General features: G+C 36.7%; 1 protein-coding gene across 4 annotated transcripts in view; it reads left to right on the top strand.

The window, feature by feature from the left end:
* fwe (Calcium channel fwe) overlaps positions 1-20,264 on the top strand; it is a 33,709-nt gene that overhangs the window by 709 nt on the left and 12,736 nt on the right. For 3 of the 4 annotated variants that reach the window (XR_010854820.1, XM_067113313.1, XM_067113314.1), the window contains exons 2-4: positions 5,952-6,024; positions 9,642-9,767; positions 12,936-13,043. Coding sequence is in view for 3 of the 4 variants with exons in the window: in XM_067113313.1 (XP_066969414.1) it covers positions 5,952-6,024; positions 9,642-9,767; positions 12,936-13,043 (307 nt within the window). In the remaining variant the exon portion in view is untranslated. Of the gene's footprint in view, positions 1-5,951; positions 6,025-9,641; positions 9,768-12,935; positions 13,044-18,446; positions 18,518-20,264 lie in introns of all 4 variants that reach the window. The other variant, XM_067113315.1, reaches the window with a different exon arrangement.

Below are 20,264 nucleotides of genomic sequence, written 5' to 3'. Positions count from 1 at the left end.
CTAGGTCACCTGTAGGCTAGGTCATAATTTAAGCTTCAGGATAGGTTGGTTTGGGTTAGCTTCCTTAGGATACTTGATTCCATATGTACTAACTGGCCTGTACACTAAAATTCATCATTTTCACTTTAATCGTAGCCTATGAGGATATTACCATGAAAGTAATTATGATAAGTTATGTCAAACTACAGGCAAGTTGTTCCCTGTGTCTGTAAGTCTAGGTTAACATGAGGCATTACATATGCTAAACATTTATAAATATCATTGGTGAAGAAAAGCTAAATTTTTACTTAAATACCAAAAACCATTTCTATGAGTGCCATGATTATTACCAGTCCCATGGGAATGAATGTTAAAACATTAACAAAAGATGGTAAATATCTCAGTAGTAGTAAATTTGCAGTAGGTTTCTGCATGATTCTTGTATTGCAGTGCATGCTAAGGAGACTTGGGAGCACAGGCTAAGAAACTCAGTATCAGTTTCAGCTTTCTCAGAACAAATGCCTTCACTGCAGATACTCAGTGCCATGACTGATTGTAATTTATTTTGCCCTACAAATAAGATGTCTTACAGTGTTAGACTTAACAGCTAATTTGATATGAAATGTATGGCATCTTATTAAAGATGGCAGACTGCGCATCTGAAACTAAAAAGGGTTGAAAATCATCAGTTTAGCAGGAATGGCACATTTTTGTAATGGACACAGATGTATAAACTTTCATATGAATGAAATTAAACCTCAGATATGTTTGTTTCAGTTTATATTTTAGGCTGTTTCAGTTTCACATGAACTGTACCTTAAGCATCAGATTCAGATGGTTTCTTTCATGAACTGGTTCATAGCTAATGCTTCTGTGGCTTCTGGTTACAGGCTAAAGATTAGTTTTAGGCTACCATGATAGTTTAAGCAAAAGCTAGCAACAGTATTTGTCATGTGGTATTATGTTAATAGGTCAAAGTTTATTAAATTTTTTAACAACACATGGCTTCAGGGACTGGTTACCAAGGATTGTCTAGCTGTATAATTTAGTGGCGTAGGTTGATAGACCTTTTAAGGCTTATTTAAAGTAGCTTTGGCATTGAGTGAAACTGCTTTAACTTGAGGGTCTTTGCTATTATAAATTTTATAATTTTTCAGGTTAGGTAAAGGTGAAATGGAGGGCAGGGGTTGAAATTGGTTGATTTTCAAAAATTTTTTTTTAGCTAGGGTAGGAGCTAAAATAGGCCCTTCTTTAATGTTTACTTATGACTCATGCAAATATTTTTCAACTGCTTATCTAAAGGTATTTGGGTTTGTGTTGATTGTTATCAATTCACATTGCATGTTCATGTTTCTTCATACCTTTATCTTTCAACAATTTTGGGGTACTCACAGGGGGGAACTTGGACTTTTGGTTTGCGGGCAACAACTGGTGATTTATGCCAACAGTGATGGTGAAAAAAAATGCAGCATGAGTTGAGATATTGTAAAAATATGCCTTTCATGTCTAGGGCCCTCAGTTTAGATAAAGCTACCGCTATATAAATGCCATTTCATTCTTGATACATCCTGGCCTAACTTCACATAAAAGGTCATTGTGTGACTTGTTGGGGGCCTTTGCCCTCCTCCCTGTCATGTAATCTCAACCAAGCTGTGTCCTAGTCAGACTGGAAGGGGCTTTGTCCTGTAGAGCCCTTCCCCCCCAGATTTTCGTAATTCCTATACCTGTAAGCTTCTTTATCTGGTTCCACTCAGCCAAAGGTGCCTTGCAGGACTATTAGTCTTATGTAGAGAAATATCAGAAGAATTATATGGTGTATTTCATATTGTCAAATCTGCTGGTTTAACAGTCAGAGACTAAGAAAATTTTCAGTTTCCTCTTCAGTCTTCCTGATACCAAGTGGGTACTTGCTTAAGGCTGTGACTTGGTTGTAAAACAGCATTAGCATCAATATCACTAATGGTAATTGAGAATTGTTCATCATGATATACTTTAGTCGTTTTGGATAGTGCTTCATTAGCCGAGTTGAGATGGAATTCATACAAATCTTTGCAAAAAACATTTATAAGGATTGGCATTACATTTTTCTGCAAATTACAGAATTTCTGAATAATTATAAAGTCGATGAAAAACCTTAAAACCTAAAACAGGAACACAGGTTGACTGCTGTTGGCATCCCTGTGTTACAATACATTACAAGATAACAATACATTATTGATTTTTCTGTGGGCTACACTATCCTGAGTTGTTAAAGTAGTTTGCTCGTAAACAAAAATATAACCTGGATTAAAGGAACTAATTTGTTCCAGAAGACTGTCCTTAAACTGTACAAATCTCCCCCATAAGAAATGATGGGTGGGGCAGTCTATTCCAGACCCCCAAAAATACAACAAATAAAAGCATTTGTAAGGTATGTCACAAAAAAATCAAGATGTTGCAAATGGTAAAAATATTAGACTAACTGAATAAGGTATGTCACAAAGCTAAATATTGTATATCTGAAATTATTGACTACAGTTATGAACAGTGTCCACTAAATGAAAAAAATTTTGAGGAACTCTGAGATATGTTTTGTTTAGTGACCCAAGATATATTCAGTATCTTATACAGAATTCTTCATAGTGTATTAGGCTACTCAATTCAAGCTTTCAGGTACTGAAAGGTATTGTTTTGAGTAGTTAAATACATTTCTTATTGGATTTTGTGGCTCCAAAACAGACATGCAGCAGTTTATCAGTACTGATTTTGTTTCTTTTTCTTTCATTTTGGTTGGGTTATAGAAACTACATGATGCTATATGATTGTAAATAGCATCCTTGTTATAGCTCATAGCATTTGAAAAGGTCCTTCACATTAGAAATAAGCTGCAGAATTGTTCGTATATACTGTATGTATACCCTGTGATATTGTTACACAATATTACAACACTTAAGTTTTACAGATACAGTATCCATATATTCTTCAGTGCTTACTACAGTAATAGGTGAGAGAATTAATTCTGCGACACTAGACACTACTGATTGGCACAGTTGCCAGCTATCAGCGTGTGGTAAAATGAATGGAACATTCAGATCAGAGTTGCTTCAGTTTATGGACTAGTATGTAAACCTAAAGTCTTTTATTGCAATCTCAGCTCAACCCTCTCTGTGTATTCCCTGATGCTAAAGGAAAAAGTGCAGGAATACCAACAGGGGAGTGGGCAGTGTGTACCTTAATATTAAATAACCACCTTTGTACCAAGCTTCAATTGTTTCTATCTCATGCCTGGATTACACCTAAATAAGAGACTTAAGTAAAAATTATCTTTGAAAAATTTTATGTGCATCTCATATGTTAAAAAACTGTAGCATTCTAGTATCATGTAAGACATCTACTTTTCTTCACATTGCTTTAGGAAAGTTTTTGTCGAACACCATTTTACAGTGGCTGGGTCAGGCAAGCTAGGAGTTACTGATTGCCACTGCATTGCTTTAGGTCTTTTTTTTTTTTTTATGATAGACAGCTGCAATGCTGAGTGGTAGATATTGTCTGGGGTATGACCTAATGTGGGTCTGGGACCAATGTGCTAGTAAGATGATGAGATTTAATTTCCATGAAATGCCAGAAATAAGTGTCTTATTTATCTGGATTATAGTTTATTTGTTTAATAGCCATTTCTGAGGTGTACTGTAATCACAAACCCTCCCTTTTGATGGTTAAGGCTTGACAGTATGTGAGAATACTAACTAATGAAATATTTATCTTATTCAGTTTCCATTGAAGCGATCTCAAGTTAAATGAAGGTAAATACTGTACCTGTATAGTTTTTATTTTACAAATCTTTCAAAAAGGGATTTTTGCAGTCCAACCCTCATTTGACAGGCTTTCAGTGTTTGCAGAATAGAAGCAAATGGGGCTTTTGTTCTTGGATGATGCTATCCTCATGAGGAGGTATTCTAACATTCTCATGAGGTGTGGTTCTGTAGGATTAAGTGTGTGCAATTATAAGAGATATGGCAGTTAGTAGGGACTCATTTGGAGGAATTATGGGTGAGTAGGGGATCAGATAGAGGAATTTAGGGTTGAATAGGGGTTCAGATGGAGGATTAGGTGAATAGGGGATCAGATGAAGGAATTAGGTGAATAGGGGATCAGATGAAGGAATTAGGTGAATAGGTGATCAGATGGAGGAATTAGGTGAATAGGTGATCAGATGGAGGAATTAGGTGAATAGGGGATCAGATGGAGGAATTAGGTGAATAGGTGATCAGATGGAGGAATCAGGTGAATAGGTGATCAGATGGAGGAATTAGGTGAATAGGGGATCAGATGGAGGAATTAGGTGAATAGGGATCAGATGGAGGAATTAGGGGTGAATGGGGACAGATGGAGGTGAACAGGGGGGATCAGATGGAGGAATTAAGTGAATAGGGGATCAGATGGAGGAACTAGGTGAATAGGGGATCAGATGGAATTACAGTATTAGAGTGCATAGTGAGGGGGTCAAAAGAGACAGTTACTAGGCGTGGGGGCTGGTTTTGGATGTGGTAGTGGGATTTTGGTCAGCGATGGAATATAGTTGCAGGCAATTGGTGGAAAATGATGTGGAGTTGGATAAGATAATGGATGGAGAGGGAGAGCTCAGTGTTGGGTGTCATGCAGAAGGTTAGTTGGAGGCGGTGATGTTATGTGGCTGCTTCTACGAGAGACTAAGCTGGTAGATCAGGGCATTGCATTAGGACCTTATAGGCTATTTGAAGTGGCCATGGATATTGTTTGCTTTTGCTGCTATGACAGATAATGAAATGATTTAATTTGTTAGGATTATCAAACATTGGAGGCATCACACCAAGGGTCATCTGTAGAGAGATCCAAGTGCTGTATGTTTCCAGTTGATATGCACTTATGGAGTCAGTTCCAAAGGTTAGAGACTGTGATTGAAAATAAGTGTGGGAAGTCTAGCCTAGTTGCACAAGAATGTATGCTATGTGGATGTAGAGAAAGAGTAAAAAAGAATCCTTGACCTGTCATGTTTTGGAAGTAAAACAGTGATGCATTGGGAACAGTACAGTAAAACTATTATTTATCTTGATGTATTTATCTACAAATACTGTATCCCATTTCCAACAAATAATACTCCAGTTTTCAGATAGTCAGATTCTTACACCTTGTCACCCAAACTAACACAGACCTCTTGTGAGTAGGAGTACCGCGCCCCTCTCTCTCTCTCTCTCTCTCTCTCTCTCTCTCTCTCTCTCTCTCTCTCTCTCTCTCTCTCTCTCTCTCTCTCTCTCTCTCTTCTCTCAGGATAGTACCATAAATGATAATGTGAGGAAATTAATCATAGATGTACTGCTTCTGAATTGGGAGGAAATGCAGACAAAAAGCAACTTTAGGTTACCTGGAGACCAACTCCTGCCTGGGGAGGTTTCTGTTATTAGAATGGTTGGTTGCAAACAAAGATTTCAAATATCATCAATGTTTGTCGTATTTCTTTGTCTTTCAGCTAGTCGCATTTTATGACTGGTGAACTTGCTTTACATTAGTGAATAGGTCTTGAAAGTAAAGCCAAATTTGCTAATGAACTTAACATCTTTCATTTTTGTAGCAGTTTTGCTCCTTTCATGCTTTTTCTTGTTCATTGTTGTTTAGGCAGTACACACAGTATTGGTGGTTTGAATGTTGGGTAGACATGAAATTGAAATATAACCTATGCTTGATGGTTTGTACAAGATATCATATTTAATTTTTCCAAGTTTCCAAATTTGAATCATATTTGTTTTAGCTTCCACTTATTAAATAATTTTGTTCTGTAGAATAGTTAAATACCTTATGTATTTAGAATTGATGAATTGTTTTCAAATATACTGTATGACTTTCTAAGCATGAAGAAGTTGCCTCACACTCATTTTGTTGTAATGTATTTTTTCTGTCCGAAGCATTTGCTAAACAGTTACTTGTATGCATTAATTTAACCTCTTCTTGATTTTCAGTTGCCTTATGTCTTGGTGTTTTCAACTGCATCACAGTCTACCCCTTATGTATTGTCGCTGGTATATGGCAGATGTAAGTATACACAAATTTAATGTTACTTGAAGTGATGAGTGCCCAAAATATTATTCCTATTTGAGTTCTTTATGGTGTGTCAGTCAAAGCATATATGCTTAAGAATTTTAAAAGGTCCTTTGGTCCTTCATTGTCTATTTGGGCTTGGTTATAACAGCTTTTAACTTTTAACCTTTTATCCAATTATTTTGGCCCTTTCTCACCTAGCTGTACAACTTCTTTAACTTGTCTTACTCAAGTTTTCACTTCCTATTCAAGGACAATCCCTTTCTTATAGAAATGTGACTTTGTGGTCTTTTTAAACTAAATAATAATAGTAAAGCTCACGTTTATCCCCGTTGCTAGAAGAAAAAGTGATGCTGGCAGTGGAATTGAGTGGGTGAATTCCTCACCCTTTCCAATCACATGCTGCTAGTTAACTACTTTGTTACTGAGCTTAAAGGACCAGACCAGCTTTTGCCCAAGGTATATCCATATAAGAGACTTTAGGTTTGTTTGTGATAAATTTATCTATGAAAAATGCAGGTTGTCTGGAATTTGATGTATTTATCAACTGAACAAAAGATTACCAGGCAAGGAGCTTGGTTCACGTATGTCAAATTTGGTAAACTGAATTGCAGTTGGGCACGTATTCACTTCTTACCTATAAGTACAAAGGCAAACTACAACTGCCTGGATGTCATTCAAGAAAAAACTGCTTATAGTATTAGATATTTAGGTATAATGAGTAGTAATATTTTTAGTTGCTTTGTACAATGCATAAAACAAAGTTGAATGAGAACCTATGAATGTACAGTGAAAGCTCTTTAATACAAAATTGGGAAACCTTGGTTCTCAGCAACTTGAAGCGATATCTTAACTAAAATGTAACACAAGCTCAAATTTGTTGTAAAATGCTAAGCATAAAAAGAGAAAAATTGTTACTCATTATGTAACTTATTGTAATTTTAATAATTTTTTGCTTTTAGAAAGTCTTTATTACCCATGATTTTATTTCATTTTGCTCTTTTTTTTTATATATATATATATATATTGTTTTTCTCCTTGCATGTTTGATGAAGTAAGATATATGGAACTGAGTTTATTACCAAAGAAATACAATTCAGATCTAACTGGATTGTTAGCTGCTGTTGTACTTTCCTGCAGATGTTATGCATACAAGAGGGTACTGAGGAAAGCTTATTATGTTAATTTTTTCAAATACAGTAATGTGATGGTAAGGACTAGTTTCCAATATTGGACCTGTGGCCATAGTTCTTTGTTGCTCTTTCTGCAGGAGTTACTAGAAGGCCTTAACAGGTGTGCTTCATGCCTTGAGGTTCCAACAAAGATTTGTGAGAGAAAAACTTAGGTAGATGCTGAGAGCAACTGGAGAAAAATAACTCAATTATAACGTAAGATAGTCAACTTTCTGTGACTACTTATTGATTGTAATTATTTTCATCATATGGAGGATCAAAATTACTCATACTGTACAGTATATGTCACAGAGGGCTTTCAAATAGAATTCTTACCTCACTGTTTGGTCAGCTCATCTCATTTGTGTTAGGAAATCATGGAATGACTGAAAAGGGTGGGCCACCTTTCAGAATTCTTTTATGTAAAGAGGACTGTCCTTTCTAATCAGGAACCTCAGGCTTCTTATTGAGCCCCTTGTTTATTGTGATGATAAACGTATCAGAAGTATGAGAATAATCTTACTCCAGTTATCTGCATGAATGCATCCTAGGTCCTTACACATAACAGTGCAGTACTGTATATGCCTAAAAGCAGATAACAGTACTCTTTATGCTTAAAAACGAAACAGAATGGACTGTGCAGTACTGCACTTAAGCGGTGAAATATGCTGTGTGAAAATCAGAATGCTTTGGCCTAAATTCTATATTCCTTTCTTCCTTCCATTATCAGGTAAGATTCACTACAAAAATAAAAACCCAATTGTGCAGTTCTCTGTATATAAAATATATAAATTTTGTTTGCAATGAATCTTATATATAAAATATATAAATTTTGTTTGCAATGAATCTTAACTACTTAAAGATAGCTTATATCTCTCTGTGGACTTGACTATCGTATGTAGATGTAAGCCATCATTAACAGTATGTATGTTTCCCCCACACACACACACACACACGCAATGCCAAAACTGCTGGCATGGGCTGGACTTGAAAAGCTTGTGAGGAGGGTTTACAAGTCCTCTGCCTCCTGTTCCTTCAGGATGTCACAAAGTGGTGAACTGGTCACCAAGAAGAAGTGGTGAGGTGTGTTAGAGGGTCTTCAAGAGCCAGCAGAGACATAAGAACCTGGCACATCACCCAAGACTGTGAAAGTACTTGCTTGTAATTCTATAGCTGAAGGGCCAAATTATCAAAGAGGTGGATGGTGATGGGCTTGGATTGCATGGGGTTGGGAGTCTGAAAAGAAAGTAGTAAAGATCTCTGTGAAAGAATGATGATTCTGCTTTGCAATCACCAGCTGCTGCATCTCTTGAGCTCCTTCAGCAATCTCCTAGGCATGGGGAAAACATCTTACGGTCAGTGTAGAGGTTTTCCATCGGCCTGATGAAGTAATTAAAGGTTCCCCATATCTTCTTGTAGCTTGGGGATCGTGGTGCATCAGAATCATTAATATCGTTGTCCTTATGGGCTTTCTCTCCCATCTTACCAGTGACATCTTGTCTCAGAGCTGGTGCATTGCTGTCTTCTTCACAAGTAGCCAGTGAGAGAAGGAAACTTATATGATGTCATGATGTATCTCCATCAGCCACTCAAAGGGGGTCAACAAAATGACATATATGTCATTGCTTAGGAGTCAATAACTGTTGCAGTAGCTACCAAGCAGAAAAGTGCTTTCCTGGCCATGGAACTTCCATAATGTAATCATTATGCATCATTATCAGCCACTATCTAGTAAGCAAGCAAAAGGACATTGTATATGATGATGTTGCTTTTGAGTCAATAACAGTTAAGAAAGTGTTGCCAAGCAAAAGAGGGCTTTTCCAGCCCTCCCCAGCTCCCAATGCAGTTAGCTAGTCTGTTTCCCCCCCAATACTCCCTTGTTGGTGTTGTAAATGAATTGTGAACAGTGTTACCATCACCTTCTTCTGCCTGCTCAGCATTGCAAACCAAGCAGACAGGTTTTTAGTCATTGTCATATTGTGGTGGGCTGCACTTGCATCAGGATAGTGTGGAGTTGCAAAAGGTACATAAGGATAAATAAGGTAATGCTGTTACACATATTCAACCTTTGCATTATAAAGAATGATTTGGAGTATCATGGCATAATGCACAGTCATATTCACATTTGCTGTAATTTTCGGGCCTTTTGTCGTCATAAAAATGAAAAGGGCTGCAGGTAGCAGACGTGAAACACAATTTACTAGCATCACTTTGTCTGACTGATGGATGAGGTTGGAGAGGAAATGCATCTTTTCCCGTGACCAGTGAACCCACCTAAAAATGTTAAATTCCCATCACTCACACTTGACAAGACATATATGAATTTTGAAGTTCATCTTGAAAGATCTCAAAGTAATTTCAACCAGAGTGTTGTATGTGTGTTGGGGTATGATTTATGTGGTTATAATGTATACGCTATCTTCTTTTTTTTTGTTCCAGGATGGCTGCGTTTATTGTGATTTCTGCTGAAGCGCCGTGCTGTTGTATGTTCGTGGAGTTTGTTCAGAGATATTCGAATTGGGTTGAAACTCGGCCCCATTGGCAGAAAGCAGCATTTTATGTGATGTAAGAGGAGTTAGAATAATTTTTTTTATTTTCAGTTTAATTTATTAGGGTATTGTACAAGTTACAAGCCCTCTATGTATTGAAATATTGCATTTACAGTATTCAAATTGTTTTAACAGTTCTTCCCTTCTCAGTGAATTGTTGTAATCCTTGATGCCAGTAAATTTAAACAGCTGACATACTTCCAAATTAAGATTGTATTGTATGTATAATCAATGAACATCATCATCAGAAAGATTGATATCCAGAAAAATTAGTTTGGAAATCAATGTACACTATGAATATATGTATTATATATGTACTCTATGTATGTAATAGAGTACGGTGTTATCTCGGATGCAAGGGTATTGAGAACTTAATGAAAAGGAAGTATTAATGTTGAATGCAAGTGAAAGCACAAGGTGAGGTTGGCTGTGGTTTATTTCTGTATTGCATGAGGATTAAGAAAATGGTGCAAATGTTAAGACAAAGAAATTGTGAAGCATTTAGCATAGGTAAAATTACTGGTGTAGAGAAGTTTGAGATGACTTAGATATACATAGAAAATGGGTAGGGAGTTGTTGAAAATGGTTGATGGAATTGGTGGCTGGGAGAGAGGGGCTCATGAAGTGGTGCCTAGATGTGGAAGCAGTGTTGGGAGAGTATCGAGGAAGTTCTGCCATGGGGCAGATCAAGAAGTGGGTTGGAGGTATTCAGGGAAAGGAAGGAAGTAGGTGGCAGGGAAAGAGGAAGATATCAGAGAAATGAAATCCATGTGAACCCAGCTGAGTGTAGAAAGAAATTATTTGGGGAAAGCAAAGTAAATATGGAAAAGTAGAAATGATATGAAAATATGAATATGGTGACCAAAAAAAGAAGGAAAAAATAATGGAATGAAGGTGGCAGTACTTTTTAGATCATTCTAAAGGAAGAAAGTTGATTTGAGCTGGAGATTATTAATATGACAGGGGACTGATAGTGAATGTGCCATTTGAGGAGGATGGCAGAGCCATGTGTAAGAAAAAATTTGATTCCAGAATTATTAAGAACGTTATGCAGTATATTTAGAAGCAGTTGGAGAATTAGCCATCAGATAGTTGACCAACATGTGATAGAGTATCAGAGATTGGCTCTTAAGTCTCTATGGGGGCCAGGATTTGCTGCTATTTGTAGTACTGTAATATGAAATGCATCTTTGTGCGTAACAATGCTAATTTTTGTAGAACTGTGTGCAGTAGGTCAGCAAGTAGGATTGTTAAAAATGTCATCACAGAAATTTCTTATTACCAGTTGCCTGAGCATTGCTGTAGAGGCTCTGAAAAACTGTTGTCCTAATTAAATGTGTGTTTCATAAATTATATGAAGGTCTTATAAATTTGAAATCGTGGATATTAAGGAAAATGAGATGGCAAATCTGCTAGCACTATGACTTGATTCAATGTAATAACAAATTAAAACTGATAAAATCCATCATTCACTGTGATATTCTTCATGTCAAAGAAAGCTCCATATGGAAGTAAAGTAATTTTATCTTAGAGATGGTTACACCCATATAACCAGGGGGTATTTCTTGAGTAATCCATGTGACCCAGTCACTGTATAATGGAATGCAGGTCAGCACTTGAAATATGTTGATTGAATGACCAAATATGAACCAAACATCATTGAAGGCAAGTTTATCAGAATAGCTACAATTTTTAGTTTGTGCAGTCATTAAATTTGTAAAGAGCTGCAGTGTATTAAAAAGCTTGAAATACTGGTAAGAACAAACTCTTCGCGCCAGCCTTGTATGAGTTGAAGAGAATTTTTTAACTTCAGCTTAACTGCTTAGTAATGACTGTAATGAAGGACCATAAGAAAGGGAAAAGCATATCAGTCATATTAAGTATACTAGAAGAAAAATGATGCATTACAAAGTGGAAGTCATTAATGACCTCAACTGCTGCCATTGTGTGAAGATAGAGTATTGGTGGAGGAAAGGTTTAGAAAATTGTTAAAATGATCAGGTGTAAGTTTGGTGTTGTGCTATGAATCAAATTGTCAACTGTCAGTGTAATTTTGTGCCAGGAACCAGCCATGTTGGATCTTAATAATGAGGCACCTGAAGGGGAAAACCATGCACAGTAGTTACATAATGAATTTGTAGGTCTTGAACAGCGATTTAGTGTAATGGTAACCAAGGCAAGACTTTAGATGGGGTTATGTGAAAGTCAGTTTGGGTACCAGGAAGTGTCATAAAGCAAGGCGATGGTGACACCTTAGCATATCATGACAAAATCTGAAAATGAGGAGAATGGCAGCTATGCATTGTTTATTTGAATAAAGTGAATTAAGAAGCACTGAACTGCTTGTGTGAACTAGTTAATATGACCCTGTGTTAACAACCCAATCATAGAGATCTTAGACTTAAATAAAAGATGGAAAAGTGAAGTGAAAAGGGGACAGTTAGAAATAGATAAAAGCAAAACCAAGGTTATGATAGCAAGGCAAAAGAGGTACTGAGAGAGTGAGAGAGAGAGATTTTGTGTGTGTGTTGTAGTGGGTGAATGCAATACTATGTGCTAAATTTTACAGATTTGCTTACAAGAGATGCAATAGGAGAGAGAGGGTAAATAATTACTGCAGAAATTGAAGGAGGCAAAATTTTGATGGGCTGTACAGATGGTCTGTAAAATTGAAAAACAAGAATGAGGCATTGGAAGTTAAACAAATTGAGATTATTTTGAGAACATGCAACCTGAAAAAGATCCATGGCTGGGGTTTGCTAGGGAAATCAGTTGTCAAAGGGCGAATGACAGATTTTGTGTTCAGGGACTATAATTTAGTTTTGACCTGGTTTGGTCAAGTATCGAGAGTGGAATGGTATAGTGGAAGTAGCGAGACATCAACCAGAGTGAAGCTAAAAGGTTGGGGAGAGGAAGGATGAAAATGAAGATATAGACAAGATGGGAATTCAGGCCAAGTGCACAAGATGTAGCAGAGAGTGAAAAGAACTCATCATTTGAGTCAGTTGCAGGATGACTGTGGCAGTGACATTTGAGAATAATTTGCAGTTTATGTATAATTTTTTCACCATGCAAACAAGTCCTACTTGCCAGCTCTAAAGGCTTGAGAATTTGTTAATAAAGCTGTCTTATAACTAACATCATGCTAAGCACTCTTTAGCTTTAATCTTTCCTCTTTTTACAGCATAGCATTGCCTGCAATCATTATGTGCCCTGGCTTATCCACCGTGTTTGGGTCTGGCCTCATATTTATGACTGGTGTGTTGTATGGCTTAATGGCTCTTGGAAAGAAGTAAGTAATTTTCAAGTTTTACTAATGCTAACAGTAAATTAAGTGTTTATTCATCTGTTAAGCTGTAATAACCTTGTATATCAGGAAAGATATTTCTGGAATAGATATATCTTTTCTCTAACTTCACATCCATTTTTCCTTCATCAATATGGAATATTCTTGAACTTGTTTTTTGTTTGCACTTTTACTTTGTGTTGTCGCCACCTTGGGGTATATTATAATCTATAAGTTAATGATCCTATAGTATTATTTGTTATTGTAGGTTAGATATTGTTTAAATGTTCCAAATAACTTAAAAAGTGAAATCAGAGTACTAACTGCAAGACATTAAGATAAACATCTCTGATGGGGGTGGGGGAGTTTTACGACCTGTTTGGTAGTAGTAGTAGTAGTATTAGTAGTACGTGGTTGAGCCAGCAACTTGCTGCCCCGGGCTCTTGCTCCCAGAGCAGCCCGTAATTCTGTTTGGTTATTTGTAATCTGAGGATATATTGTAGTATATAAAGGTCTCGGAGAGGGAAAACTGCTTTAGTTTGTGCTGAAGAATGAGAAGTTTTGTAGTAAAATACGATAATTTTTTCATTTTACTTTCGATTCAGATTTATGAAAGATTACAGTACTAATGTGTGCACACTGTATACTGAAGTGATTTGTCTTGGCAAGGATTTCAGTTGTGAGATTAGTTTTCAGAACTATGATTCATCTTTGGTAATTTGGTATGAATATTTTAAAATACAGCTGCTCTGGAATTACTCAGTGTAAAAAAAAATTAGAACTCTATACGGGTATCATGAAATTTGCATGCCTTGTATAATAAAACTAAGGAATCTGACAAGGTAATTTGAGCTTGATTAGGTACTAGGTGTTAAATGTCAGTGTTTGTTTTTGAGTGGTTCTTGATAGCTGTTAAGCTTTTGTAGGTGTCTTTCTTTAGATTATATGTTTAAAGTGGTGTTAAAATTCAATATATATCATAAAATAATTAGGCCAAGTGCTATAGGTTTCTGGACCCATTTCTGTGAAATTTCACTCTGCCAATCTTAGGCTGATTTACCCTGAGGTGGTTGTAAAGAATATCAGTTGTTGCAGATGGACTTGCAGTACAGTATATAATTTGCCAACTTTTGACGTGGATGGATTCCCACCTAGAGACTTAAGTGTATGAATTATTTAATTTGAAAAAGGGATTTTTTGTACTTATTTATATCTGAACCTCATAAGGCTGGGAAAGCATAAGCCAAACTTCTAGTAGGGCAGAAATTTGCATAAAAAAGTAATGTGCATTCATGACAATCCTCTTGGCAGTCACTGGTATAATTTTTAAGGTGAAAAATTTGCCATCCCTGATATTGATGACGTAGGTCTAGAGTTATGTTGAGCAATTTTTGTTTTGAAATATTATTGTAATGGCAATTCAAGGATTAGATAAAGTGATTTGACGCTTGTGTAATTACTGTAATTTTTTAAAAGTGTCTCATCAGATGCATTACAGCCCTGGAGGCACCTCTACCAGTGTAACACTTTTTTTATTCGGGCTCCTCAGTTACAAAGCTATTGGAAAATAACCATGGCTGGCATTGATAGTTGAGCCCTGAGAGAAGAACTTGCTCACAAAAACTCTTCTGTGGGTGGGGCTACCACAGAGTTTGCATAAAAAGGATGAGGAAAGCGCAGAAAGCTTAAGGAAAATTCCACTCTTTCCAGGATGGCTGTAAGAAACAAAAATTGAAAACCACTGCAAAAAGTGTTCTTTCATGGTTTGCATACATTGACCTTGCTTGCCAGATGCCTCATCAATTTAGGTTCTGGTGGAAGTTCTCAGCCTAAGGGGTTAAGTCCCTTTCTTACTATATTGTATTTGGGATGAATCTTACCTACTGTTAAAGATAGTTATATCCTCAGCATTCAAAAAAAAAAAAAGGAAGAAGATTGTTTGGCTGTCCCAGATGACTGTGTAGTCAACCAGCTCACCACCAGGTGCATCTTGAATGTTTTAGTTCCTGTCAGAATTTTTACTACTGTGGCATATGAGGGTTTGTTCATTTACTGGTTTGGTTGTTGCTGTACAGCATTGCTGTATCATGGTACAGTATTGTGGTTTTTGGCTTTTGTTTGTTAAGTTGTCTTGCTTGGGAAGTATGAACAAGAACATCAGGTTTTCTTGTAGGGATGATTTTTGTGTAAGCAAAATGTTTTCTTTCAAGTTAGATAGCACAATGTTTGTGCTGGCTCTAGGGGACAGAATTGCAATCTTGAAAGTAGGTGTGGAGAGTGAAGTGAGTGGTTGAAGGATTTTATGCTTAAATTCCTTAAAGGAATAGGACAGATTTCTTCTTTGAATGTCACTCGTCCATTTCTGACTCTCCTCTACCTAGAATTGATCCTTCTACTTTAAATCCGCCTTTTACTCCCCCTTTGGACGTGAACCTTATTTTGGATCCTGTTCAAGGATTGACACATTTCTTATTAGGGAACAAGTCCATGTCTCCCTGTAGTGTGATATTTTTTGTGGTCCTCTTTGAGAGGAAAGATGTTGGGGGCCTGACCATCATTAACCGAAGCTAAGGACTGCCCTGTAACAGATGGTAAAGTCTGCTGACAGGGAATTGGGTTGGTTCTTGGGGTGAGGTTGATCTGTGCCCTAGGACATCTTCCTCTCCTTCATTGCACTCCATTAAGCTTTTGGTGCAATCACTAATGGATTGTTTTGGTGAGCACAAACCTCCACACCAAATTTTAGCAGTAGTGAGGTTAGTAGTGCTGTAGCTACTAGTTTAGGAGTAGACTGTTATGTTAATTTTAATGTTTATTTAATTCTATCAGTTGTTGAACCTATCTCTTCTGTTTCTGTGTCTCAGTCTCACAGTTTTTCTTCCATTCCCATCTGTCTCTTTGAATGTAAGTGGTCATTTTCCTTCTGTTACTCCTAATGCTCTCCCTTTGACTTTGCCTTTATAAAGGAGTTTCAGTGAAATTCAGGCTAGATGCCATTCTAGCAAGGTGGTTACAAGTGAGGTGGTTGTTTTGGGTATTGCTAGTGCTTCCCTTTCCCCCTCTTTCCAACCATCTTCCCAGCTGTATGTTGACCCTAGTGGCATTGTGTCATCACTCAGTCAGCCACCTCATGGTGCCTTAGGTGGTTCTCAAGATTGTGTGCTTCCCATCATCTCCCCTCCCGCATTGCCAGTGGGTTTTATTTGAGGAGTCAGCTTCTGCCACCTGGCCCCTGTGGTGCTTCTCTTTACCCTCGTATGGTTGTGTAGAGGGATTCCTTAGGGACTAGGTAACTTTTACTGAGAATTTCTGCTACACTTGAATCATTGTTGTAGAACCTTGGACTTTGTACTTCTACAAGGGGGTGTTTTGAAGAGATATCTTGCGTTTAAGCACACAAAGTATCTCTTAAGAATGCCAGCACTTACCTTCCTCTTTTTTCTGAGGTTGTGTAAACTTACCAGTGTTAAAAACACCTTCTGTGCAAGACTCAAATTTCTTAGCCTGTCTTGAGCCATTGAAGTGACACGCTAAGTTCTTTGGTTGGATGCTGAGGAGAGGTCATCTGAATCACTTTTTAGGTAGGTCATTTAGAATTTGTCTTTGATGAGCTTTCGCTCAGTACAATTTCCACTTCCTTACACCAACTTAGGGAGTTTGTGCTGCTGAAAGGGGTTAAAGTCTTGATGAGGCAATTTCAGATGCTTGTGGAGAATGCTTGCATGTGTTTACTAACTCCATTCTGATGAAAAGATGTCGCATTTGCAAAAGCCGACTGCTACATTTGACTCCTCTCTGGATCACCTCCTTAATCCTGCTCTTTTTAAGGCAGTTGGGAAAGATGTCTCAGTTCAGGAAAATTGCAGGTTCCTGAGACAGTCCGTAAAGTGAGTCATGAAGATCCATGCCTTCCTTGCCTTCGCTTAGTTGATTTTCTCTGCAAGGGTACTCTTTCCCTGCTCAGGCACGAAATCCTTGCTGCCTGAATGGGATCTTCCTTCTGGCAACAGCACTTTCAGGAAAGATCCCAGAGCAGGTAAAAGTGTTTTAAGCTTCACACAAACCTTTATTTTCCTTGGGTGAGCAGATTTTTTTGCCTAGACTGTCATCCGGGTTAGCCAAGTGATCATATCTTCCTTTTGTTTTGAATGCTAACCTGCCCCGAATGGTGCCAAGATAAAGCTATCTTGAACAGTAGTAAAGAATCCAAATAATAAATTTTATGAAATTTTACGTATTTGTGCTGCATGTATTTTATGCAAAGTACTGTATAAGTTTTATCTTTTCTCAGAAATTTCATTAGTCTCAAGGTGGGGTCTGTCTACGTGTATACCTTGATATTTCATATTTCAAGTAATTTCCATGTGTGTTTCAGATCATTGACACAGGAGGGAACATAATAGAAATTTAGTACATAATGTGCCTGCTCTTGAAATTGTGTAACACTCACCTTGGCAATATAGTGTAAAGGACAATTTTTTCAGTGTGTAGAATTAAATATTGATCTTTGTGTTACACCTTAAACAATATATAAATATGTACTTCTCAAAGCTCTCTGCACATTGCAATACATTATTGTGCTGATGTTTAGCGCAAGGTCATATTTTTTTAAAAGTTTATGATTTATTTTCTGTATCTGTATTTCCAATGGATGTGCACATACTGTGCTTTTCAAGCAAAATAGGTTATAATTTAGTTACACATATTTGAGTAATTTTTCATGAGTAGTATTTTAGTGACAAAGGATTAATTACAATTTTACAGTTTAGGTGTAAAAGCTTTGTACAGATTAATAAAAAAAATCATGGTTTTGAGGTCTGTTGCAATTTAAATGTGTGTGTGGTTTTTGGGAAGAGAATTTACAACAGTAAACTTATTGGTGTTGGACGTATCCTAGGTTGCAACTGTAAATTTTAATGCTATGGTAGACTTGACTATACAGTAATATGAAATGCATCTCAGGATAATTCATTGTTTTGGAATGTACAACATTACTAATATGCTTTTTTTTTTTTGAAGACTTGCAGTAGTTATTTACATAATTTTTGTACAGCTATATTAGTCACTGTTCATATACCTACCTTAGATCTTGTGTGTCTGTGACAGACTTATATATAAGATCATGTGAAATCTGGGAGGACCAAGTTTTGTCAGACTACAGTGTACTTGTAGGGAAAATTCTCATAGACTTTACATTGCAGCTGAAATTATTTCACTGTATGTTCACCAACTTTATCATTGTATTTTCCACAAGGTTAGCAGAAAGGTTTTTAGGAGGATGATTTTCAGTTTTTTTTTTTATTTTTTTACATATTTTTTATTTATTAAATATTGAAAGCAAAGCCATGTGAAGTTTCCTGTCTAGATTTATGTTAAAGTAGAGATGTAAAATTTTGGTGTGTCCCACAGGGGGGAGAGGGCTGCTCCCATCTCAACTCCAGCTTCATCTCACTCTCAGAATGGGCTCCCTGCTGTTTAAGGTTTTGAATCGTGTAGTTTCTGTAGCAGTATGCAAAATTTGCACGATTATGGGCTTGTAGTGGTGATGGTTTTCATTGTATGTGTACCACTATCCATTGTACTTAGTTCATTTAAACATGTATGTGCTTGTGGCTCCCAGATAAGAAGATCCTATCATAGTAAGGTAACAAAATCCAGAAGTAAGCTACCAGATAGGATTGTTCTGTTTCTCCCAGTGGTTTCTGCCTGATCCCCTGAGTCGACTGTAGTGATCATACAATGGATTTTTTAAACTTTACAGAACACTCATTTCACATGAATGATGAAAGCATGTGATTTTTGCAGCACAGTGGGCTTTCACATATCACAGAAGTTAAATGCCAGCTAATATTTTTTCTAAGCATAGTTAGTGCTTTCTCTTTTCCAATGAACATATATATAAATTAATAAGTTGTTGTTAAGGTTGTTGAGGATCTATCCTACTTTACTTTTGCCTTCAAACTGTTGCTGGGAATCTTTCTCTTTCTTACCAGTGATGAACATTTTTTTCCTCTGCTCTAAGACTAGCTTAGGTAATCTTTAACTCAATACATGCTATCAAAGAGGGTCTTGCTGTGGTTTGAGTTGATTAGCATTGTATTCTTCTGGGTATCTGATTTCCCTTAATGCTCTCTTTAGATGGCTTGGAAAATTGTTGCATTTTGACTGCTTTGGTATGTTAATGACATTCATATTTAAAGAAAGAACATGAATCTGTGGAAGTGAAGCTAAATGGGTTTGTAACTTATAACATATTGCTAAGGTTACCTTTAATATTTGTAATAGGTAAGTTACATGAACTTACCAACCATACTTTTGGCTACAGAGAGATGAGCTTAGGAATCTGAATTATACTGTACAGTACAGTATTGGCAAAAATACTCAAGTGACTAAGATACAAAGGCTAAAGCCATTCCTGCCTAAAAGTGCTTAATAAATGGTAGACAATTGTTTTAAACATAATTGCACTTTATGATAAATGATTATATTCAGTTACACAGACTTCTTCTTGTTCTGCTCCTTAACCATCATGTTGAGCGGATGGTGCATCAGCCATTCCTATTCCCTGTTACTGCTACTAATTCTTATTTTAAAATGTGCTAAGATTCATTGGGGGTTATTTATTTGTATGGAAGTTTTCCCATATTGTGAGGCATCTGGTCCTTTATCATTAAAGCTTTCTCTCAACCCGGCCTTTCTCATCCAATCTAGTGTGAAGGAGTGAAGGAAGTTTCCCATAATATGAAGCAAGTGGTTGTCTTGGCTGTGTCTTTGCTGCAAAAATATCTGGTCTTTTACAAGTAAAGCTATCTACAGTTTCTGTAACTCCAACCTTCCTCAGACACAGTATGATGCACCTACATTTTAATCTCTTCTTAATCTCTAAGTGAAAAAGCCACTCTTTGGGATTTTCATTTTCATGTGCTTTTAATTCTTCTCTGCCCCATATTCCAGTACTTTTCTATATATTTTCTATTGAGGAAAAGCTACGAAGAGTTATGCATAGGTCTCAATAGGGTTTCTTAAGGAATTCCAAGACTGACTGGTTACTTTGTTATACATACCATCCTTGGGTAATTTCTCGTTATTTTACATCGTTGTTATTTGTATATACTTCATTAACAACAGTGTAAAAGAAGGAACAAATCTACAACCAAAGATGGTAAAACCGTAACCGTTTTGTTTGGAAAATATGAAACATAATGTGGTTCAGTAAAAGAAGGTAAC

The sequence above is a fragment of the Macrobrachium rosenbergii genome, chromosome 12 (genome assembly GCF_040412425.1).
Source record: "Macrobrachium rosenbergii isolate ZJJX-2024 chromosome 12, ASM4041242v1, whole genome shotgun sequence".
NCBI lineage: Eukaryota > Metazoa > Arthropoda > Malacostraca > Decapoda > Palaemonidae > Macrobrachium > Macrobrachium rosenbergii.
The sequence above is the reverse complement of the archived record's forward strand: the minus strand, read 5'-3'. Positions and strand labels throughout refer to the sequence as shown.